General features: G+C 42.5%; 3 protein-coding genes across 8 annotated transcripts; 2 read left to right on the forward strand and 1 right to left on the reverse strand.

Annotated features, from left to right (window-relative positions):
* Window positions 1-3,681: 3,681 nt before the first annotated feature.
* LOC119342146 lies at window positions 3,682-5,771 on the forward strand. Of its 6 annotated transcripts, none has more exons than XM_037613982.1 (4): window positions 3,685-3,842; window positions 4,598-4,671; window positions 5,192-5,393; window positions 5,490-5,771. In XM_037613982.1, exons 3-4 carry the CDS (start codon window positions 5,199-5,201, stop codon window positions 5,586-5,588), a joined length of 294 nt encoding a protein of 97 aa, XP_037469879.1. In that variant the 5' UTR covers window positions 3,685-3,842; window positions 4,598-4,671; window positions 5,192-5,198; the 3' UTR covers window positions 5,589-5,771. The 6 variants fall into 6 exon arrangements, with proteins under 6 accessions (XP_037469884.1, XP_037469883.1, XP_037469879.1 ...); XM_037613983.1 differs by having other exon boundaries at window positions 3,686-3,842; window positions 4,603-4,671; XM_037613985.1 differs by having other exon boundaries at window positions 3,686-3,838.
* A 1,897-nt stretch (window positions 5,772-7,668) lies between these two features.
* On the forward strand, window positions 7,669-12,580 carry LOC119335529 (protein FAR1-RELATED SEQUENCE 9-like). Its single transcript, XM_037607648.1, has 6 exons — window positions 7,669-8,063; window positions 8,145-10,265; window positions 10,340-10,470; window positions 10,559-10,630; window positions 11,732-11,804; window positions 12,073-12,580. The coding sequence occupies exons 2-5, from the start codon at window positions 8,198-8,200 to the stop codon at window positions 11,792-11,794; spliced, it is 2,334 nt and encodes a 777-aa protein (XP_037463545.1). The 5' UTR covers window positions 7,669-8,063; window positions 8,145-8,197; the 3' UTR covers window positions 11,795-11,804; window positions 12,073-12,580.
* A 182-nt stretch (window positions 12,581-12,762) lies between these two features.
* Window positions 12,763-21,240, reverse strand: LOC119335528 (histone-lysine N-methyltransferase EZ1-like). Its single transcript, XM_037607647.1, has 16 exons — window positions 20,932-21,240; window positions 20,208-20,331; window positions 19,788-20,110; window positions 19,501-19,662; window positions 18,118-18,202; window positions 17,848-17,997; window positions 17,716-17,763; window positions 17,579-17,647; window positions 16,760-17,460; window positions 15,899-16,034; window positions 15,591-15,811; window positions 14,825-14,956; window positions 14,458-14,548; window positions 13,689-13,736; window positions 13,484-13,612; window positions 12,763-13,280 (listed from the first exon to the last, which is right to left on the reverse strand). Exons 2-16 carry the CDS (start codon window positions 20,304-20,306, stop codon window positions 13,011-13,013), a joined length of 2,664 nt encoding a protein of 887 aa, XP_037463544.1. The 5' UTR covers window positions 20,307-20,331; window positions 20,932-21,240; the 3' UTR covers window positions 12,763-13,010.
* Between the last annotated feature and the right edge of the window lie 4,225 nt (window positions 21,241-25,465).

The following is a 25,465-nucleotide window of genomic DNA, read 5'->3' on the forward strand; positions in this document are numbered from 1 at the left end:
CATGATCTGAGTCAACTAGGCCGTGTCCGATCATCACATGAGACAGACTAGTCATCATCGGTGAACATCTCCATGTTGATCGTATCTATTATACGACCCATGTTCGACCTTTTGATCTCTCGTGTTCCGAGGCCATGTCTGTACATGCTAGGCTCGTCAAGTCAACCTAAGTGTTTTGCATGTGTAAAGCTGGCTTACACCCGTTGTATGCGAACGTTAGAATCTATCACACCCGATCATCACGTGGTGCTTCGAAACAACAAACCTTAGCAACGGTGCACAGTTAGGGGGAACACTTTCTTGAAATTTTAGTGAGCGATCATCTTATTTATGCTACCGTCGTTCTAATAAAATAAGATGTAAACATGACAAACATCACATGCAAATCATAAAGTGACATGATATGGTCAATATCATCTTGCGCCTTTGATCTCCATCTTTGAGGCGCGGCATGATCACCTTCGTCACCGGCATGACACCATGATCTCCATCATCATGATCTCCATCATCATGTCTTCATGAAGTTGTCTCGCCAACTATTACTTCTACTACTATGGCTAACGGTTAGAAATAAAGTAAAGTAATTACATGGCATTTTTTAATGACACGCAGGTCATACAATAAATTATGACAACTCCTATGGCTCCTGCCAGTTGTCATACTCATCGACATGCAAGTCGTGATTCCTATTACAAGAACATGATCAATCTCATATATCACATATATCATTCATCACATTCTTTTGGCCATATCACATCACATAGCATACCCTGCAAAAACAAGTTAGACGTCCTCTAATTGTTGTTGCATGTTTTACATGGCTGCTATGGGTTTCTAGCAAGAACGTTTCTTACCTACACAAAAGCCACAACGGTGATATGCCAATTGCTATTTACCCTTCATAAGGACCCTTTTCATCGAATCCGATCCGACTAAGGTGGGAGAGACAGACACCCGCTAGCCACCTTATGCAACAAGTGCATGTCAGTCGGTGGAACCTGTCTCACGTAAGCGTACGTGTAAGGTCGGTCCGGGCCGCTTCATCCCACAATGCCGCTGAACCAAGATAGGACTAGTAACGGTAAGCAAATTGAACAAACCAACGCCCACAACTACTTATGTTCTACTCGTGCATAGAATCTACGCATAGACCTAGCTCATGATGCCACTATTGGGGAACGTAGCAATAATTCAAAATTTTCCTACGTATCACCAAGATCAATCTAGGAGATTCTAGCAACAATAGAGAGAGAGGATGCACATCTTCATACCTTTGAAGATCGCTAAGTGTAAGCGTTACAAGAACGCAAATGATGGAGTCGTACTCGCGGCGATTCAAATCGTAGAAGATCCGATCTAGCGCCGAACGGATGGCGCCTCCGCGTTCAACACACGTACAGCCCGGGGATGTCTCGTCCTTCTTGATCCAGCAAGGGGAGAGGAGAAGTTGAGGGAGAACTCCGACAGCACAACAGCGTGGTGGTGGTGGAGCTTGTGGTTCTTCGGCAGGGCTTCGCCAAGCACTACGGAGGAGGAGATGTATGAGGAGGGAGGGGATGCACCAGGGGAAGGGTCCCGGCTGCCCTCCCACCTCCTCACTATATATAGGGCGAAGGGAAGAGGGGGAGGCGCCCTAGGGTTTCCCCTAGGGGGCGGCGGCCAGGGCAGATTGGATCTCCCTAGGGAAACCCTAGGGAGACTTGCCCCCCCCCCCCCCAAGCCAACAGGTGGAGGCTTGCCTCCCAAGTCAGGTGGAGGTGCCCTACCTCCCCAAGCAACATGGGAAAGGGTGTGGGGGCGCACAGCCCCTTAGTGGGCTGGTTTGCTCCCTCTCCTTGGCCCATGAGGCCCTGCAACACTTGTCGGGGCCCCCGAAACACCTTTTGGTCATGCTGGCCATAGCCTGGTACCCCCGGAACACTTCCGGACTCCAATACCCTTCGTCCAATATACCGATCTTTACCTTCGGACCATTCCGGAGTTCCCCGTCATGTCCGAGATCTCATCCGGGGCTTCGAACAACCTTCGGTAACCACATACTATTTCTCATAACAACTCTAACGTCACCGAACCTTAAGTGTGTAGACCCTACGGGTTCGGGAACCATGCAGACATGACCGAGACACCTCTCCGGCCAATAACCAATAGCGGGATCTGGATACCCATATTGGCTCCCACATGTTCCACGATGATCTCATCGGATGAACCACAATGTCGGGGATTCAATCAATCCCGTATACAATTCCCTTTGTCCATCAGTATGTTACTTGCCCGAGATTGGATCATCGGTATCCCAATACCTCGTTCAATCTCGTTACTGGCAAGTCTCTTTACTCGTTCCATAACACATGATCCCTGACTAACTCCTTAGTCACATTGAGCTCATTATGATGATGCATTACCGAGTGGGCCCAGAGATACCTCTCCATCATACGGAGTGACAAATCCGAGTCTCGATTCGTGCCAACCCAACAGACACTTTCGGAGATACCTGTAGTGCACCTTTATAGCCACCCAGTTACGTTGTGACGTTTGGTACACCCAAAGCATTCCTACGGTATCGCACAATCTCATGGTCTAAGGAAATGATACTTGATATTAGAAAAGCTCTTAGCAAACAAACTACACGATCTTGTACTAGCTTAGAATTGGGTCTTGTCCATCACATCATTCTCCTAATGATGTGATCCCGTTATCAATGACATCCAATGTCCATGGTCAGGAAACCATAACCATCTATTGATCAACGAGCTAGTCAACTAGAGGCTTACTAGGGACACGTTGTGGTCTATGTATTCACACATGTATTACGATTTCCAGTTAATACAATTATAGCATGAACAATAGACAATTATCATGAACAAGGAAATATAATAATAACCATTTTGTTATTGCCTCTAGGGCATATTTCCAACAGCAGTACTAGCTTTCTTGATTCTTTTGGTTTCCTCTTTGTTCTTACCTTTTTTATTATTTTTGAAATTATCTTGTCTTCTTTTTTTCTGTTCTAATTCTTCTGTTTTTTATTTTCCTTTTATAATTAATTTTTTGTATTACCTTTTTCTGATTATTTTTTCTATTTACTTCTATTATTATATTTAAAACAGAATCTAAACATTTTTGACACATACACAAATATTTTTTACAAAAATGTGTGAACACTTTTAGAAATTAGATGAAGATTATTTCTAAAGCATGAACACCTTTAATGATTACATAAATTTGTTTTCTAAAAAAATAGATGAACTTTTTTAGTTACATGATTTTCTGTGAACACTTTCTAAAATTACATGATTTTTTCAGAAAGGGTGAAAACACTTTATTAAATTTCATAAACATTTCCATAAAATGCCAAACATTGTTTTAGCTAGATGAACATGTCTTACAATAAGTAAAGTAGTAAACACTTTTTAGTTAAATATAAAAAGTGTGGACACCTTTTAAATACATGAATACTATTTTAAAATACATGGATATTCTTCAAAAACATGAATATTTTCTCTTATTTATTAGTAGAAAATTGAATATTATTTTTAACAGGTCCATTTTGGCAGCGATGCGGTGGGCTGGCCGCAATTTCATTCCATCGCCCCAAACAGTAAACATTTTGCCCGTATGGCCTAAATATCTTCTGGGCTTCCGTCCCGTCCTTTCCCATCTCGAACAGACTTCGGCCGCTTGCCCTTTCCTCCAAGAAAGAAACGAAAACTCCGGTAAAAAAAAACAGAGAGAAAGAAACGGAAACCACAGCCGGCCGAAGCCTCCGCTGCCCCACCGCCGGTACAGGAGCCAAGCAGCAACGCCGCCGCCCGGAGCTACGCCGGCGACGAATCCATAGGCAGGTAGCCACCGCTCTTTCGTCCTTCCTCCTCCATCCTTCCTCTCCCTTCCTCCCCCCTCCCTCCTTCCTCTCGCATCCTCTGTTTGTTCTTTTTTTTTCCCTGATTTTTGTATTGGACGAGTACTTGCTGTAGATTTGATATTGTGAGAATATAATGATGACTATTTCTAGATGAGTACTTGCCGCATGATTTTTCCAGCGCATGTTCAAGTTTACATGTGAAAGGATTTTGCTTGATAGGTGTTTGTGATAATGCTTGTAGGGGCAAATGTTTACAAATTGTAGTTTGAATTTATTTCAGATGATCAAATGTTTTGCTTTAGCCATGTTGAAGTGAAACATGCAGTGCATGACGATATATAGAAACGAAAAGAGTAAATTGTTTTATCTGAATCAAAGCTTAGGAGTAAATGCAATTTGAGAGAGCAGGAGCTTTGTCTTGGTTATTATACTGGACGAAATTGGTTTACACATTAGCACTGCTGGTATTGTTGGCATCATAGATGTCCCAAATCTTGTTTATGACTGGGAATATAGTGGTACTGTCATGCTGTGTTGTTGATTTTAATAGTCAGACCTAAAATGTTAGCTGATTAAAGTGATTGGTTCTCCTTTTGGATGTTAGCTGACTGTTCTTAAGATTCCACCTTTCGTGTTATGCCATGATAGATGTACAGCTAACTAATGATTTGACTTGCTGCTCCATATTCATTTTACACTTACTAAAAGTATAATTCTATCCCTTCTTGGAGTCAGAACAGGGCATCAACATTGTCAATTGGAGAGGCTTGGAGCTGCTTTGGCATCCACAGTAGAGCAAACACAAGAAGGCAATCTGCTGTTCCTAGCTTCTATACATTTTTTTTTGTGAATAAAAAAATATTAGACCGTATCCCTGTATTGGCGCTTTTCGAAAATGGCAGATTTACATATCTGGCCTACCTGTATCGGTGCATTTTAGCTTCTTATTTAGTAGGAGTACTTACTAATTACTAGTAATGAATTATGTCGAACTTATGGTCACTGTATTCCCCTTTTATTTCAGATTCAGTTGTGCATCACAGATTTGTCTCTGTTCCTTCTGAGTCAGTCCCACCTCAAGTTGATTACTGCTGTCATGCGATTTCTATATTGCACTCTCTTAAATTTCAGTTTGGTGAAGTAGATAATGTTCTTTTTTGGTTTTAAGGTTGCAGTAGTCAAGTATGACAAACGGCATATTGTTCTTCTTTCCCTGATTAAATGTGTAGACTAGCTGCAGTGATGCAGAAGTTAGCTTCGAGGTCCATATTACCCTGGTCTCCTCTTCGGAATATGTACATCAACCTTTTCTCCCTTGGTTTGTTTCAGTATCGACATGGATTCCAGCAATGCACAGTCTGAAGGTTCTCAGCCACCTGTTCCTCCTAAAAACCCTACCATGTCGTCGTGCCGGAAGAAGAAAACCGATGATGATGCCACCTTCCTCGAAGACGTGAAAGAGCACATTGACGAGTTCATCCATGCCTCCATGGACGAGCACAAGACCTGCTTCAAGAAGACCATCCAGAAGGTATTTGCGCTGGCACTGAAACTCGGAACTTTCGTTGTTCTGCCTTGTTTAACTTTGGTATGTTCATGATCAAGCCACTTGCTTTGTGTCGCTCAGATGTTCGGGATGTCGAAGGCTGTTGCGGAGCGGTCCGCTGCAGCAAAGGAAGCTGAAGTCGAAAGCGCTTTGCCTCTTAAGACCAGTGTGTCCCAGTAGGAGGTTGCATTGGTGGTGGCTGGCCGGTTCTTGCTTTCTGGTGGCCTGGTTCTTGTATCAGCAATCTAGCTAGTGTTTTTTTCCTACTATTGCTGTGTGGTCACTATATATTTTTCTGTAAGAAATGTTGAGTGATATTAACATGAGTATAACATGAGACTGGAGCACTGGCAGGTTTTGCTATACAAGGCCCATGATAATTAATGTAGGCAGTGATTCCAGTATAGGCCCACTAACAGCAACGAAACTGGATCCAGGCATTCAGCAATGTTTCAGTCTTGCCTCAAACTAAAACAATGTTTCAGTCTTGTGCTTCAGATGAGCTGAATCGTGTGAATATCTTCACTCTGCTTCGTTCCGTTCGTCCAACAAACTATTTTTTTGGACGAACTACTTTTTGACAGAAAAAGAAGAAAAGCCCTGCCAGAAAAAAACAAAGCCTTTAATCCCAAACAAATTAGAGTTGGTAGAACTGAAACTTGTAAGATCTCACAACCAACTCAAGGTTCTGACACAGGAATAGCTAACTTCTGCGCATCCTTGTTCATGGCTAGTTCTTTGGTAATATTACAGTCCATTAGATCTCTCTTTACGGACTCCTCTTATGTTAAGTTTGGTCTACCCCGACCTCTCTTGACATTCTTTATCCGTCCGTTATGCAGTGGGCTTTTGGAGGCATACGCCAAATATGCCCAAACCATCTCAGACGATGTTGGACAAGTTTCTATTTAATCGGTGCTAACCCAACACTATCTCGAACCCAGTGACGCGGCTGCTGAGAATAAGATACAAGTACTTTTGATGATAATGAGGACGGGAACAGAAGGGGTGGCGGGAAAGAAGATGGCGGAAGATAAGGGTCGGCGGGAAAGACGGTGGCGGGAACAGAAGGGTTGGCGGGAAAGGCAGGTTTGGCGGGAAAGGGTTCCCGGGAACATGGTTATGTTCCAATCATCTTCAGGGAGGATGACTGGAGCTAATCATCTTCAGGGAGGACGACTGGAAGGCCTTGTTCTCAGGACGACTGGACACTAATCATCTACCAGTAAGACGATTAGTTTCAGTTGACACCGTATTATTTGTGAAATATATCTAAACCGTGTATTATTTTTGTAAATTAATAAAAAAATGTATTATTTTAAAAAAAATAGCTGCTTTGGTTATACTCCAATGAAGGTGGTTGCAGATGACCCAAGATATGTACCATTCCGGTTCCGGCAAACTCTTGCTGCATAGATGATGATAGGGGGTGTCCGATGGGCCCGCCCACCAAGAGGGGTTTGGCAACTGGTTTCGATTGTTTCTCATTTTCTTTTGTTTTTCTTGCGATTTGTTTTAGTGAAAATACTTCCTTCGTCCTAAAATAAATGTCTCAACTTTATTGCAACTTTGCATTATTATACTAAAATTAGTACAAAGTTGAGACACTTATTTTGAGACAGAAGGAGTAGGAATACATTTACATGATGAACATTTTTTCTCACGTGAATGTTTTTCAAAATATAATCAACATTTTGGTAAAATACGTGGCGAACACTTTCAACATGATGGTAATTTTTCAAAAAACATATGAATTTTCGAAAATAAAAAATATTCACTCATTTCTTCATGTAATTAATAAATATACATGTTTGATGAGAAAACCAAAGGAGAGCGGAGGAAGAAGAAAATCATTGGAAAAACCAAACGAGAAGGGGACTATGTTGCACTTTATTGATCAATGAGGTTCATAGGAATTTTTACAAATGTCATAAGGCTCAACTAGCCAAACATGCCGACCAAGATCTAAAAAAGAAAGAATTTCGTTAAACTATCCGCTTCAACATTTCTATCCATGAAAGTACAGAAGAACCAAAAGAGTAGTGGTGAGTAAGAAAGACACAGGCAGTTTTTTTTTAGTTTTTTTTAGCGGAGGAAGATACAGCAGCTGACGAGCGCCATGTGCGCTACCTCGACTATCTTGCAGCATTCAGCGGCAGATAGGTCTCCGTTAAACACGAAAGACGAGCTTCATTTATACGGCCACACCCACTACACCTCGTCTCCGGCCCATTTACCCCGGTTCACTTACAGGACTCCAACACCGGGTCCAGGCAACACCGCCGGCGCTTTCCTTAGACCCGTTCCACCATCTCGGTCGTACACCGCACGACCAACCCCCGCCCCCGTCGCTGGGCTCCGGCGAGCCCCGCCGGCGGTCGCCCGTGAGCTCCGCAGCTAGGCTTCTCCTCTCCGCCATCCCGCAGCATCTCCTCTTCCTCTCCCGAGCTATCTCGCGCGCGCTCTGGCCTACCCAAGCTCCAACCCCGACCCCGCTGTGCCCTAGAGCTGCCGCCGTGCGCCGGAGCTTAGCGTGACCGCCTCCGCCGACGCATCCTCCTCTCACGCGCGCCCCCGCGACTGCCGCTCCCGCTCTGCCTCACGGCGGCCCTGCTATCTCCTCCCCGTCCGCAGCCTCGCACATTTGGTTTTGAGGTATGAGCTTTCACACATCCAGGTGATTAGATTACTCAAACTCAAACTTATTACTAATGACCTTCACAAATTACCATGTAGATCTGGTCCCTGATGCTATTCACATGAAGGCCGGTGCATCTGCTTGAGTAGAAATGGATACCAGACCGGGCTCACAGGAGGAATTGCTTCGAATGAGGAAAAATGGTGAGGAAGGAAAGAAGGGGGAAGACCATGGAAATGCCTTGAGCCGCAAGGAGGCGACCGAGGAGCTTATCGGTTGCATGGTCCATAGTGAGGAGGAGGCATACAAGCTGTACTGCGACTATGGACATCGAATCGGTTTTAGTGTCCGGAAGGGCAAGCAGTCCTACTTCATTGGTACCAGGGACATCCGGACAAAAGATTACTACTGCTCGAAGGAAGGGCTTAAATACGACGAGCCTGTCACGGAAGCGAATTTCAACCGGCCGGACACAAGAACGAATTGCAAGGCGATGGTTCGCTTTAGAGTCGATGAGAAAGGGCGTTGGACCGTCATACGCTTTGTTCCCCTGCACAATCACCAGTTGGCTAAACCTGGGGAGAGGCATCTGTTGAGATCCGCAAAGTCATTTGCTGTTGGAAAATCAGGTGTTATAGATCCAGCAGAATCTGCGGAATCGCATGCGATGAATGGTTCCTCTGATAGGACTGTGGGTGATATTAGTGAGCCTCCAGGCTACACGACAAGGGATTGCTACAATCATGACAACGTGCAGAATATAACGCTAATTGGGGCAGGAGACAGCCAAAGTCTTGTGAGCTACTTCAAGCGTAGAACCAACGAGGAAGGAATGTTTTATTGGGATGTCCAAGTTGATCAAGAAGGCCGCATGACTAACTTCTTCTTCAGGGATGGTAAAAGTAGAAGTGATTATGACTGCTTTGGAGATGCTGTTATATTTGACACAACCTACCGCACAAATAAATATAGCCTGATATGTGCCCCTTTTGTTGGAGTTAACCACCATTGGCACAATGTTGTTTTTGGATTTGCATTCCTGTTAGATGACTCCACAGCTTCCTATGTTTGGCTATTTAAATCATTTTTGGAGTCAATGGGTGGCCAGTCGCCAAAATCGATTTTCACTGACCAGGATGAGGCTATTATGCAGGCAGCCGAGCAGGTGTTTCCTAACACGCAGCATTGCTTCTCCTACTGGCATATTCTGAAGAATGCACAGTCTCATTTAGGTACTGTAAATACTTCTCAAGCATTTCAAAATATGTTTATGAAGTGCATGCAAGGATGTGACACAGAAATGGAGCTTCAGGAATCTTGGGATGCTATGCTTGATGAATACAAACTACAGGATAATGATTGGCTTAATGGCCTTTATAAGTTTCATAACAGATGGTGCTCGGTATTTAACGAAGATACTTTTGATGGTGGGATCAACTCATCCCAGTGGGGAGAGGTCTCAAACAATATCCTCACTGGAATTGCTGATGAATCTACTTCTCTAACAAGATTTTCTCTCTTGGTTGAAAAGGTTGTGAAAACACTACGTAGAAATGAGTCGGAAGAGGATTTTCGCTGCAGCCAAACTGCTCCAGTTCGTGCAATCAAGCACAGTACAGTTTTGAAGCAGGCTGCCGAATCTTATACACATAGGATGTACAAATTATTTGAGGCTGAATTTCTGGATGGATGTGGAGCTACTTCATGTCATGAAAATTCCTGTGGTGGAAGCTTATTAAGGTTTGAAATAACAATGCAGGGCAGGGGTTCAAAAATGTGGACTGTTCTTCTTGATACATCCACAATGGAAATCTCTTGTGGTTGCAGAAAGTTTGAAAGGATGGGCCTTCTTTGTTCTCATGCTCTGAAAGCCTTCAGCCTGCAGAATGTGGATATGGTTCCTGAAAAGTACATCTTGAAACGCTGGACGAAAGATGCCAGGAGAAGCATGTATAATCTCAATCAAGAAGATTCAACACAACAAGAATGTACTGAGGCTGAACTTGCGTATCGCAATCGCGCAATGCAGTATGCGTATAACCTTGCATTGAAGAGCCAGGAACTGGAAGAAGCAAGAAAGATATTCTGGGACTCCCTTGAAACAGGAGAGAAGGCACTTGAAGTGTTCTTCGAAATGAGAAGTCTGCACGCCCAATCTGCAAAAGATGCCAGTACAAGGGAGAAGAAGAAGAAAAAAATACCTAAAGGACCAAGCACCAGTAAGTAACAACTCTCAAGTCTCCTCGTGCTTTTAAAACATCCTTTTTGCATTAAAAAATACGCCACTGTGCAGAAAAAGCAAAGCAAGCCCTGGCATCTTCCTCGGCTGCTCCGGTACTAACCGCCCAAACTAATGAGCAGCAGTTTCAATCTGCACAAGATGCAAATGGTAATGCAACCATTGGAAGATCATATTACTATCAGGTACACATAAATATGTACGAAATATTATCTTTCCTTCTGGCATTTAAGATTTAACTGATCTCATACCAGCATGGTTCATGTTTTTCAGGTTTTTCCAACTCCTATGCAACCAAACCAGATCTTCATGCATCCGAATACAATGCCTGTTTGTGCACCACAGGTATTCTGATTGGCAGATTGGCCTGAGCAAAAATTGTTTTGTCTGTTATTCAACTGTGCATTAGCATTATTACCAAACAGCACTTTGGAACTCATAAATGGAAGTTTTGTAACAAATAAATTTGAACAATGCTTCTATACATAAGTACATGTTGTTCGAGGGAAATATACATAAGTACATGACAGACGCGGATTTTGGCTCACAGGAGTCGGAGAAGCCGTAATCAGGTCCGGACGTAATCCCTCGGGATTGTTGTAGTAAATGCCACAAAATTCACTCCAAAGTGACATACCAGATGCATACACCCACTTAATAATACATCATAGATGGAAGGATGCTCAATTAATGCATCACCGTTTAGTACAGGAAAAATTAAATTCCCAAACTTTTACATACCGTCATCTATGATACAATAATCAAAGAAATGCCTAAGTTGCCCATCCCTGTCCCAGAAGTAATATCCTCCATATAGGGCTGGTCTTGCCCGAGAGCTCCATCACTGTTGATCTTCCTCGTTACTGCCTCCATTAGAAACAAACTCCATCCTGCTCCCCACCCTCATATTCTGATGGATCCAGGTTCTTCAAAGCAGATTAGGTAATATCTTGGTGCAGACCACCCAGCCATGTAGAGCAGAGGGACCTTGGTTGGACCTGGTGATGACGATGCAGACATGGTGATGGACCTTGGTTGGAGCCAAAGAAGGTGTAGGTTTTTAGATCAAGATGGCGTCTGACTCTGGAGAAGGGGAGTGGTGGGGATGAAAAGGAACAGTGCGTACGGGTGTGTGGTGGTTGGAACAAAACAGGTGATTTGTGGCTGGTGGGACAAGTCCGTGTACCATGGTACAAAACATACTAGCTTGTAATAAATTGGTACAGGGAAGTATACGGGTGGAATACGGAAAGTAGCATACGGTCCCAAGGATAGTGCAAGGTGAGGATATAGATGTATGGACCACCCGGAGCTCCAATGTAATTACCAATACATGACTCTGTACTTTTGTAGACTAAACTGAGCAAACTTCACGACATCAACAAGTATGCCGTACTATTTTCTACTCCCTCCGTCCCATAATGTACGACGTTTTTTGACCAACAGGATTTGTCAGCATATGCCGTGGTGCGTCCTAATTCAAATTTCGGTGGCGCGAAGAACATCTAAAGGACACAAGGTATACACTTTCTTTCCAGTAATGTTTGTTTTCCATGGAACCATATGAAACCAGCTTGGCTAGCATATTGCTTCTGCCACTCTGCGCAGAACTAGGATGGTAGGACCAGGCTTGTATCTCCCTTGCATTTCCTGAATACCCTGAGCAACATAAGCTAGATGTGAATCCCGAGTCAGCAAGGGTTTCGAATCCTACTATGCGCAAAGAGGCAAACCCCATGTTGGGTCTGAAACTTGTATGCTGATTTTGTGTTGCTCTTAACATCCAGGGTCTGCTAGATGTGTTTCTTTACAAATTTTCCTTGGAGATGGCTGCTACCAAGTTACCAACCGCCGGGCGTGGATCTTTTGTCAACCGTTATAGAGGGATCATGGTTCCAGTGATGCTGCTCTTGAGAGGAGTGGCTATTCTGTCCTCTGCCATTTCTTTTCTACCGAGGGTGGAGTCTAGGACTAATTAGGCATCCCATTGCAGTGTGACCTTTTGGGCGTAGGCAATTATATATAGCATGTAAGTTGTAACTACAAGAGTAGCCATTAATTAGCTATTAACAGGACCCCTGGAGGGAGTCCAGGAACCCTTGGCCGAGAAACGCGGTCAGGTGTAATTTTCAACAAGAGCAAAATTGCGCTTCATTTCTTGCTTGAGTTGGAGCAGGAGGAATGCGAGGCCTCGGCAATCTCTCCAATCTGACCTTGAGTTCTTTGTGTTGTCACCAAATTGTATCTAGACCATGACTAACATGATTAAGATTCTCAGGCTGGTTCTATATTTGATGGGTGGCGCTTGCATATTGTGAATTGTGATTTTAGCCTCGTATGTTGCATCTTCTGTTTTCCCCAGTGAGTCTGCGAACGAAAACGTTGGGCATTGCTCAAACAAACAAGTCGCTCGCAGGACAGTTGTGGTACCATGATCAACCCATGCAGCTACAGCAAACAAACACACATACAAGAACTTTTGAGAGGGCAAACAAACACACCACCAAAGGCATCCCAGCTGCATTGGGCATGAAGCAACCATAGCGGTTAAAAAAACCGTCCATGTTTCATCCACAGGTTCCGACACAAATGGGGTTCTCAACTTCTGACACTACAACAACAGTCATGGGCCAAGGAATGAATGTCAGGTTAAGGTACAACAGCATGCTAACAACTACCCAGTTCTGGCCCTGAACAAAAGAATCAACCAATGACTCGTGTCTCTTCAGTGGGCGAGCTTCTTGGCCCGCCCGCTGGATGGCTGCCCGGGGTCTTTCGCTCCGGGAGCGTCGGGCTTTCGAGCCCACACAGGGGCTCGGTCAGGCTCATAGCGGTAATCATAGAAGATCTCCTCGCCTGAACCGATCCGCTCTTTGGCAAATATGCCCACCCTGTGATCGCCTGCTACCATGATGACCTTGGCATAGCAATTCGGGTCAGGGGAGTGGTTGGCAAACTTAAGCTTGTCTCCCATTCTGAAGGCATCCAGAACAAACTGCATTCAGAGAGTAGAGTAAGGCAACGGCGGTTGGATCAGATGTAAAATGCAGGGGGGCTTTGAATGAAGAGTTGGGAAGGAGAATAACTTGAAAGAAATGAGCTATATCTAGTGATCAGACCAGCATGTAACCCTGAATGTTGAGAAGACTGTAACCCTGAATGTTGAGAATACTGTAAATGGTAACATTGTACACCCACCTCATTATTCAGGTTGAAAAGGAAGGACGAATTCTCACGATCATATATCTTTCCACGCTTATCTGCTTCCTTGTGAGAGATAAGCTCCCCAGTGTACTCGCCAAGATACTCATGCTTGCTAACAGTATTCTGAAGATTGTGGAAAAGATAAATAAGATGAGTTAAAGGGGAAGAGCGATGAAGAAGATGGAAGGAACAATCTTACCTTGAGAAATGCTCCCCAGCCAGAAACATCAGATTTCCCAAGTAAGACCTGAAAACAAAGTAATGACTATTCAATACCATGAACAGAACATTTTGTCCAAAACAGAACCCAGGCATTATAATGGACAGCAAGTCTTTTATCGAGAAGCATGTCTTTTACCAGCTATTTTATGTGTTGTGTCACAACATCAAGTCCAACGAGAACATTAAAATGGCCGTCGTGTACAACAATTCGGTTTTGCAATTCATAGTCATTATCACAACTAATGGCAACATCGTTGCCTCGATATCTGTTAATGCACTTTTTAGTTTTTTATAAGGGGTGGCAATGCTGGCATTGCCCTGTTCTATTTTTCGTTGATTTCAGAAGAAAAATGATGTGCCCTGCTTAAATTGATGGTAAAAATAATCTCTTAAGAGAGCGCCCAATTTAAATCAAAATCATATCCTAATTGGTCCATAACTGGCTCGGAACTAACCATAAACAAGAGTCGTTGCTCAGAAGTTTTAAATTATTGCTATATCAATACCAGCTCGACAGTAATGAGAACTAACTCAAAGAGATGTAGACACTTAAATCATGTTTAAATCACATCTAGCAGTTCAGGTATCTAAGCCTGCAGTTCTGCACACAAAGAATCTGTGGTTCTTATCTTTATTCTGTTAGATGACAGTTGCCAACCAAAGAAATCATCAAATCAAGTATCGACTCGAAGAAATATAACCAAGATGTCCACAACATGTGATAAGCTGAAGTGTAAAAAATTTACCCTTTGTTGTTGTTTAAGAAGTAGCTTCATGTTTCGGCATTCATAATTATCGCCTCTTTGGTTGGGAACTCCCAATGAACCATCTCCACACCTGTAGGTTAGAAATGGAACAGCTTAATGCACCAATGATTTATTCTGCAATACTTGAAGATGAGACAACAACATTTCAAGCTTGAACAGTTTGCAAACCATGACTCAACATTAATAAAATTGTGCCTTGCAACTTTACGGGTTTGGGTAAAACACCCATTGTGAAACTCTGGTACAAGTGAGATTGTAAAAGTGCAAAGAACAAAATGCACAGGTCCTGGTGATGCAATTAACTACAAAGCCGCTCAATGATTGATCAGATTTTGCAAATACATACCCTACCCAACAGTTTCTGCACACGTCAGGATCACATTCCCTGTCAGCAGCAAAGCATGGACACTGGCGACTGCGACACTGGCTCTTTGCACAATGACAACCTCGAAAACGATTCTTGCACATTTTCGGACACCTGAAAAGCAAAGGGAATAAACTTTCAGTTTCTCGCTCCAATTGCTACATTATGACAGCAGGATTAGGTTACAAAATTGTTTGTCCGTTTTTATGTGTTTTTATAGTTTTTATTCCATTCACAACTGAGATTTCTCAAACTAAGCAATAACAACAAAGTATCCAGGACCACATAAATTAGTCTGATTTCATTCTCTAATGAGAGTTAATCCATGTACTATGCATCTTTAAAAAACTATTTTTGAATCCAATACTAGCTTCGATATTGTCTAAAAAGAGTCCAGGCATGCTAACAAGTAAAGGGAAAGCAACTCAGAACTGAGGTATTCAATCATTCTACTAAACAATTCAATGGAATATGATACCAAACTATATCTCTAGATATAAAGTAGTTTTTCATGAGCAATTGTAGTAATGTCCAGAAGGACAAGCATTCTTAGTTCACATGTAACAGAATTAGTCCAAGCAAAATATATATACCAGCAAATGAAAAGGTAAATCTGTGGAAGAGAACAGTTATAGTCAATAACTAGAAGAACTCCATAGAAAACAGACACAAAAATACATATACTTTAGTTGCGTAGAACTTTTGCTATAATAGTGCAAGTTGTTGTAAAGGAAAATAATCAACTCACCCACAGTATTTCTCACAGCATGTCCCATTTACAAGACATGGACACTGTTTCCCACATGATGATTGACAACCACATGGGTTATATTGCCGACAAGGCTGATCCTTCCTTTCTGTAATCCTTTTCCTTATAAAATGGTAGCCTGCAGATTTCCAGGTGTACTTCAAACGACGAACTCTACCTCGCCTTCTAATAAACCGTGATCTCACACGCAACTCATGTCCCTGAGATGTTGACATTGGCAGCACTAAAATAAGAAACTAGCTGGGTGAAAAATAAAAAATAACATAGAGGGGCAGAATGAACCATACCTTTATATATCCTTTGACGAGAGAATCACCCCTGCTAAGAGTTCCAGATGCGCTGCTGTTTTCAATATAACTCATATACTGAAAAACATCGCTGCATGTTTTCATTCCACAGAGAAGGTTCCGAGCAATTAAACAACTGCATGAAAGAAAACCCATGGATTCAGTGTGGCTATTAACTCTGGGAAAGAGAGTAAACTTACGGCTATAATAATGATAAAAGGAGAGCAGTGATTTGGATCCCAGATTAATGTGCTCACACTGTGAGCAGCAACAATTCAAAAGACACATGAAAGTGTCATACCCTCGCAATTTTCATGGAAAAACGAGTATTTTTTGCACCTTGAAAAAAAATCATGCCTAAAAATATAAGTGGTGGTGGAATCCTTGCAGTTCACATTTTAAACTTTAACCATTTATATAGGTAGTATATGCCTTGACACTATGAAGATATTGTCATTAGTGGAAAATATGTCTGTAATATATAGTTTTGAGGGGATGGCCGCAACTTTTAGTCAAAGAAAGTTCATAAACATTTCCTCCCCCAGCATTTTTTCAATCCCTGGTAATCCACACTTGTAAGATGGTGAGAAACAGCATGCAAAAGGAAATGATGGGAATACTGTATGTAAAGGAATGAATTGTCTACTCAGTGAGGAACCATAGTCAAAGTCTTCTGAGTGGCAGAGTTTAAAACAATTCACACATAACCTTTACTCAGTTCAGAAAAATGTTTACAGGTTATGTAAAGCCACACACAAAAGATCACCTGACTGGTCATATAATACTGTAGTAAGCAACACATAAACAAGTGCAAGGTAATGAAACCACTGATATAGATGGTCATCAAGAGAAGGGTCCAACCTGTTCCTTCCAAAAATCTCCAAACCTTTCACTAGAAGCCCTTGCTCAATCACCTTCCAGGATCTACATTTATTTTCTTGCCTGCATATATTATCCTCAACATCTTCTATCATCAAACTATCATGGCCATCTGTTGCTGAATGTTCGTTCTTGGTTTCCTCTGTTGAATCATTACGATCTTCCCCTGAAGCTAAACTATTCTCCATTTGAGGCGCATCCTTCTTCCGAGAACTTCTTGTGCTTGGAGAATTCTGTTGTGGGGATGCAACTGAATCCTTGTGTCCATTTCGTGTATCGGATCTAAGCTTCATGTCCCTTGGCCAGAGACATCCACCAGAATTAGAATCTGATGGTGCCACTTCTCTATGTCCTTTTTTCACACTCATAAGAATCCGCTCGGCAATTCTTCTATTAGTACTTTTCCTGATTCCACCTTTTGGGCTAATTTTGACTTTTGATTGACAAGATGTTTGTTGTGGAGATTTAGTGCTCATTGGATGTCCTTCTGAGTCACTGCTTTCTGAGGCAACCCTTTGGGTTGAAGAGCCTTCACTTTGTTGGGATTTCGCTTTCTTACCACTAGAACCCTGTTTTTTCTTATTTGAGCTTAACTGGTTCCTTGTATTATCGGATGAGTGAGTTGGCTCCTCTATGTCAAGCATGTCAGAATCAACTGTGGTGGTTGCATCTGGTTTAGGAGCCTGAAAAAACGTGGTTTGTAAAACAATGTCAATGCAAGTCACATGCTTATGTTTCAAAATCCAAATTGTCAGACAAGACAAGCCAAATTTCAGAAGTCATACACCATAAAATACAAACCAGTTTATAACAATGAATACCACATGGTATACCATCATCCATGCTGTTGCAAGGTGGTTGCTTTTCTGTCTGTATGAGAAGGCACAAATTAGAATACCTCCCAATTTTGGAAATAACTCTTGAACTTCAAAACTTACAGGAAATACTAAATCTTGAGAACACCCATGTAGTTTGCAATCAAAAACCTGCCAATATCAAGATGGGCAGAATATTCATCAGCAAACCAGAGGCATTACAGAAAGCATATGATGGTTAACAGATGAACGTACTAGACATCGGCGACAAAAGAGATTGTCAAAGGAATCCAATGCTGCATCCAAATCTTTATCACGGTAGAGATCTTCCACTTTGGCATTAAGTTCAGAAAACTTTTTAAGAGAACCCCCAGTTTTCTCCCCATTTAGGATCTCATATCTGGCCTGTAAAATAGGGCTATATGTGTTAATTGTCAATAGCGAAAATGTGAACTCGAAAAGGAAAAGCCCAAATGGCCAAAATGTTATTGAGATTATATGAATGATTATGAACAGAAAACTAGCCTTTATATCACCAGCTGCCCTATCAAAACATCGAGCTAGGGTTTCCAGCACTGCATCAGACATGCCACATTCTTGAATTGTCATCCTAACATAGAGTAGCAGAGGAACATAATTAATTACATCGTCATCAAATCACCCATTGAGAAGAAAGCGTATAGCAGAAGCCTAAATCTATTTTTGGTCTATCCAGGTTAAAGAAGGTGTGTAAACTCATCAACAGGCTACGCAGATATAGTTGGACAACATAAACTCCACATTAAAGTTCCTTCAAGAGTACGCTAGAAACAAAGCATGCAGCCCATTTTAAGTAACGTAAGCCTACTTTTCTGGAGGTCCAAGCTAGTCTAGTCCGATTATGTGAACCAATTAAACATTTCGCAGTCTCACCTTAGGTAGAAAGGAAGAAGAAAGACACAAAAGTGGTATTGAATTATCAAAGTTCTTTATTACATGAAACATGAAAATAAAGTGAAGCAATGCAGGCCACAATAATTACTTAGTGATACTTCTTATTCATATTAGTTAAATACTTTACAACTCTTGATGTACCCCCGCCATTCCCTTTTCGGTGGTGTGTTTCCAGTTTTGCCAAGACCAAGGATTTCCAGCACAGAGTGCCCGCAAAGATTTTGGTCATTTTACCATCATGCACGCCCCCGTCTTATTTATCACGCTAACTGCACTCCAGATCTTTGTTCACATCATCTCATAACTGCACTATCACCCATCTCTCGTATTCATAACGCGCTATCCTGCGAAAATTGCAAACAGATTCGCTCCTGTTTTTTCTCTCTTGATCTCACACATCAGCCTTGCACACTACTGCTGTCCTGCATGTATTTATCGTGGATAAAGGAGGAACAAAGAAGATAGCGGGCATGTGTTCTGGGTGTATTTAGTACAGCCATAAATTGTGGAGATCAATGGATTAAGAGCCGATTAGAGATTAGTGAGAGGACTAGACACGAAAACTAATCATCTGACTTCCTAATGTGCCTCCTAAATAGGAACTTCAACAGGAAAAAAAAAAGAACACCACCTAAATAGGAACGGATGGAGTATTATGTTTCAAGAAAAAAAATGAGACAATCCTTTAACTTACAAGTAAATTGTGTCCAACCGTATTTTTTTCAGGAAACTATTAATTGCTTATTGTATCCTAAAACCATAAGCTGCTTGTATCCTAATGCAGCGTGGTTCCCGTACGAAAATACAAAAACAACAATGTATTGCTTCAAAGAAAAGTAAGTGAGGTAGCATTTATTTGAGGAACTGTGATATTAAAACTAGCCCATCTGTCAATCACAAATAAGTGCAGAAGTTAAGCCAAAGCTAAGGCAAAATAATGCAAAAGAAAACAAAGGAATGCCCCAAGTTGTTTACCGAATAAGACAGTCTTCAGAAACTTTGAACTCCTTTTTCTCCTCTTCATCCTCAACAGCTTCATCCTCACTATCACTGCAAATTAAAGCTTCACCACAATTTGCATCATAGTAAATCCTTCGTCGACCAAGTACAGATTGGTCTTCTGTCATCCTCTGGTTCCTGCATGAAACCCCAAGAAAACTTTGTCTCAAGAAACCCTACAAGACCTTACTGAAGGAAACTCATTTGTACGCAGCAGGGGTTTAGGGAGGTTGAGAAGTGCATGTGGTTATAAACAGACAGACCTGTCCAAAAATGTCCATGTTGTATAAGGCGGAATTTTTGGTGCTTCTGGTAGTTTAATTGGCCTAGTGACATTCTTTGCAGTTAGATTTCCACCCAACATAACAGTTGACGCGGCATAGGAGCTTTCTTCGTCAGAACTGACACCATCTTCGTCAGCAGGGGATACTACAATACGAGGCCCAGAAGAGAGTACATCGTCTTGCCTACTTGTCAGCAGATTCGAGTCAGTGCTATTTGATGTATTTCTTTGCCAGATTTTTGAAGAATTGCCAGTGCTTTGTGTAACGGGGCTGAGCTTTATCTTGTTATCCTCTATCCTATTCTGGAAAAACAATATAACAATCAGAAGAAAAGAACAACATGAACATCTGATAAAAAAAAGTAGTGAGAGAAGTACAGAATGTGTGATCTCAAAGCACCTTAATGTAAGTAAAACGATCTGCTGTAACTTTCTTCTTCAACGAGTCAATAACACGTAAAACGTGTCGGGAGGCCTCACTTCTTTCTTCTTCTGACATATTAGCCTTACTATCTTGAGTAAACCTACACATGTAGTAACTTTAGCATAACAAGCATAATACAAAATCATATCATAGCTGTATGATTGAAGGGTAAAAGTATCAAAGCCAGAAGACAACCAACTTTAGAGCGCACTAATTAGTTGGTCTCAAAATTTTCAGGCATAATGTTAGGCATAAAACGGCGTCGTGATTACTAACTGTAAGCGAATAATGATACTGTACACCACAGAGAACAGACAAATTACTACAAATCTACAATAAATAGGCACCATCGTCCAGTTTACTGTTAGTCATGCATAAGCGTCCAATATTTCTGCGAGTTATTAGGGTACTATCCCCGAATGACTGCACTCGAAAATAAATGAAGCAGTTCTTCAGTAACGGAACGGGCGGACCATGACAAAAACCCAACAGGCCGGTGGCTCGTGAATGCTCCTACTAGAAGGGAGAAGCGCGGTATAAAACGAACGAACTCAGACTCCACCCGTTTCAGGCCGTCAGGGCGTAACCACGCGGCGCCCAGCCCGCGTCGCGGCGCCATGGACGGATCTAAACGGCGCGCGCGGCGGCGGCCTGTTTCGGGGCGGAAGCAGCCGCCGCGTGACCGGAGGGAAGGGCATACCTGGGAGCCAATGTCGGCGGTCGCGGAGACGGCGGGGACGGGCAGAGGCGGGGCGGGAGCCGCGGCGGCGGCGGAGGCGCGGGCCGGGGAGGAGGGGCTGCGGCGTGACGCCTGGCTGCGGGGTGCGGCGGCGGCGGCTCTAGGGCAGAGCGGAGGAGGAGGAGGAGGAGGAGGCTCGCGGTGGCCGCATTGGGTGGGAATGGCGGATCGTGGTCGCGGGGGCTGGGTAGGGTAGGTCAGACTCGGAGCAGGGAGATAGGTCACGAGACGGGGGAGAGGAGGGGAGGGGATTAGTTTTTGAAATGCGGGGAGGGAGGGGGAAGCGAAGGTGGTGGTGGTGGTGCTGGACAGCGCCGAGGGAAACCTGGGAAAGCAGGTGGGCTTTGATGACCCGGCGTGGATAATTGCTCTCATGGCATCCTCTCTCCACTAAAAAAACGTTTTCTTAGTAAAAGAAAATATTGACGACACGCATAATGCTTATAATTTTTGAAAGCCAAGCTTTGTCGAAGTTGAACAAATTAGCATTATAAGATAAGATCTGCAGAGAATGCAGTTACTGTTATACAGTAACTTACTATCACCAGGGAGTCGGTCTTGGATGTTTCGATCTTATCTAAGAACATTAAGGGGCTGTTTGGATCGCTACCCTCACATGCCCAGCCAAAAATTGGCGTTAGCCTTGGATGGTGTAGGCGTTTCGATAGCTGCCAATTTTTTGGCGCGCCCTGCCCTGTCCAGCTATGCTAGTTCAATCCAACGCCTATTTTTTTGGCGAGACGCGGGCGTCAGAATTGACCGCAATTAATTGATGCGCCCGCAGCTGGTAGGGGTGACCCCGGCGCAACTCAAACAGGGCCTAAGATGATTGATTGGGTCCCTAATCATATTTTGGTTATGCACATTTGCTTATAACATTGGCGGAGAATGAAAATGTGGCTTTAACGCGATGACATGTAACAAGCAACAAAGAAGAAATTGTGTTAAAAAAAGCAACAAAGAAGAAATCATCAAGATAGTAGATTTATAAAGAACTTCAATATATTCGAACCGCTGATCGATGGACATTTGAGCCATGCTTCATCGACATATGAGGACAAGTCCATAGCAAAAAGAAATAGTAGTAGTCATACATATTTGTTCTCAAAAATTCAGGTGAAGATAGGATAATCTACACACTCAGAACCAATCAACACTCTCGTGTACTTCTTTGGCTAGGAATGATGAGAAGTGTCATCGGCGCCTCACTAAGTTACTCTATACGTGAGGACATCTGCACCGCCTAAAGAAACTGAAGGCCACTCATCATTTAGAAAGACTGGAATAAGAAGTGTAATGAATGGTGATTAAATCTACTGGTAGTACTAATTTTAAATCAAGTTCATGCTATAAGATAAGTGTTTCAAAAAGCAGGGAAGACTATAAAGTAGTTGAACTATCAACTATGACAAATAAATCTAACAATATTAGGTTAACTTACTCATAGTGATTGCTCTTTGTTGATTATGGAGATAATAGTAGAAAGTTTACTGCTGATAAAACTAGTTACCATTAGTGGAAATATCAAATTTCTAATATGCACCTAGCCATATGGAGAGTAAGTTTTCACAAGTGTCCATAGGAGAACGGGTAGGCTACGCTGGCAAAAAACAAAAATTCTACCATGTTCACCCCAGGAACTCCTGCAAGTAATTACCTCTTGACGCTCAGCGTGGCAGAAGAATGTCGATGTCCCGTGCCGATATTGATGTAGTTGTACTCCTCCCCCTCCTCCTCTCTATCCCATGTACAACTCCTCACGGATCCCATGAACGATTCGTCCAAGCGCCGCATGTACAGTACCTCCAAGGTATCCACACGTACAAAGATCGGAACATCATGCGGCCAGGGTGCTAGCTCCGAAGGCGCGATCTGGGTGGAGGGAGTGCGGCGGTTAGGGTTTGTGTCTCACACACAGATTAGATTAACCCTAGTCTTGCCCACCCTTCACTTATAGACTTCCTGATGGGCTTCTACCTTAGAGGCCCATTAGCACTATAATAAACCCAATAAATGATGGATCACATCCAAACTCTGTTCCATTAAGTGTGTGACCCTATAGGTTCACACATACTTGGACATGCACGAGTGCACTACTCGGCCAATAATCAGTAGCAGCCTCTAGCAAGATGTGTCGACTCCCAAATACACGTAAAGATCGTACCAAAAACGAACCTTTCACAATAGTGTATACATGTTCCCTTTGCCTCGTGATATTGATTAAGCTCAAGGTGAGAATATGTCATCCTTGTTAATAGCTCGATCCTCTTTCTCGATTTTCATGACTCGTAATCCCTGAAAGACAGTTAACACTTAATCGAGAGTATGGCCATATATTTTCTGGATCCGATCACTAGAGTGTCCAAGAGATACTCTCCCATTGTATCGAGGGGGAAAATCTCATCTTGATCGACCATGTCTTGCAGCACGTTTTGAGGCAAACCCGAAAACTACCTTTATGACCACACAGTTATGGTGTAGCATTTGATAGCCCCTAAGTAAGCCATTACGCATCCCATGCTCATGTGAAGATCTTAGGTCTAAGGAATCATCACATTGTGTGAGACCAATTGATGGCATAGAAGAATACAATGCTCTCACAAATGTCTTATGGTGAGTCAGTAACCCCATGTTCTCCAACATGTGTTCATATTACTGATCGAAATCTCCGTGTCAATGATCCGTGAAACATGATCCTCCATCAATACATGTTCTAGTCATTAATTCATATGCATCTCTCATATGCTTGACTAGGGACTTCTTTAGAATAACATCATAGAGATAATGGGTTTCACAAATGAATCGCATATTCATTAATCAACATCATGCTATTTTATTCAAGGGATGGAATAAAAAATATTCATAAACATACGGAAATATCATCATCTCCGTGATTGCCTCTAGGTATTTCCAACAGTGTCACCTTAGGATTGATCATAATCACCCCAGATGCACCCAGATGGCCTAGCAGCCGACTACGTTCTCCTTTCGATGGGAGGCCCGACTTCCGGGTTGAGCATCATGGCGTGCAAGCCAAGGCCCCCTCGGGATAAGGTCAGTTAAAAATTATGTAAACCCTAGCTCTCGTCCTCTTTAAAAGGCGAGGCTAGGGGTAGGTCGATGACATCTGTTCCAATAGCTCAAACATCGGTAGCATTCACCATCCTCAATTTGCAATCCCCTCACACGAATCGTTCCCACCATTGATCCAAAACAATGTAGGAGTAGGGTATCACCTCAACCATGAGGCCCCAAACCTGGGTAAAGAAACCCGTGTACAATCCCCTCTGGTACCTCCGGCTACGCTCTCCACCCTACCGAGGACATTGACGGTTTTTTGCACCTTCAGCCAGCTTTGCGGTTTTTGGATGATTAATGACAAAATAGTTAAGGGACTAATATGTTTGTAAGTATGCACATGTGAAAGCCCCTGAGGATTTGATTTAAACAGTGGGTGATGACCCCTAAAAATGTTGTGAGAACATTGAAGTCTTCGGAATATCATATGAAGAACTTAAGCTTGAAGAATAGTGTTTCTTTATTAGTTTCTTTTAGTCTTCACCGAGTCATAGGGCAAATCATACTATTTAAACATGGGAGGGGGCGAAGTGAAGTAAGATTAAAGCCTTTGTGTGTGTGCCCAATCATAACCTATTACATTAGTGAGTGAAGACTTGGAAATCTCCTTCCAAGTGAGCCTTTTAGCTCAAGTGTAGAAGTTTAGTCTTTGGGGCACTTGGGTTAAATTCCTCGCTAATGAGTTGGATGACTTGCCCTTCAAAACAATCCATGTGCGTCAGTGTTTGAAAATCCAATCGTTGCCATGTGTTCGTTTCTGGATGGATTATGCATTGGGTCTGCAACCAGGACGTAGAACTATGCCAACATTTTGAACTTGGGCAAACAAATCTATGTGTTTTCACTAAGCTTACGAGTTACAATTCCTCGAACACTTTACTTTCTGCATTCTACCATGTTTCAAAGAATTCTTATCCCTCTGCCTTCCGTGAAGACTTCCCGAGTACTTTCATTCTGTTGCTTTAAACTTTAATTAAGTTTCAGTACTCGTCAAAGAATTCTATTCACATGCTACATGTGTTTACTTGCTCAGTCGCTTAGTTTTCATTTCCTCTAGCTTGCTCATGCTTACTTTACTTAGTCATTTTGCTCTGCATGCCTTCAAGTTTAGCTATCTGGCATGTTAGTTTTCTCCATTACTTGTTTACTAGTTCAGTTTTACCTTGTTTCTTCTAAGAACTTGTTGCTTTTGAAGAATTTTTTAAAAGCTCCCATTCCCCCCCCCCCTCTCTCTGGTCGACTAATTTGATCCCATGGTTTTATTCTAAAACCCACCTTCTAATTTCCATACAATATTAGTTTCGCATTTTACTATTTTATGGACTTCATATTGAGTGTGTAAAGCACCTAACTATTTACTTCTTATTTCAAACCAAAAGTTCCTAAATTTCTTTTTTCATCACTTAAAAATGTAGTT

Source organism: Triticum dicoccoides, chromosome 7B (genome assembly GCF_002162155.2).
Source record: "Triticum dicoccoides isolate Atlit2015 ecotype Zavitan chromosome 7B, WEW_v2.0, whole genome shotgun sequence".
Classification (NCBI taxonomy): Eukaryota; Viridiplantae; Streptophyta; class Magnoliopsida; order Poales; family Poaceae; genus Triticum; species Triticum dicoccoides.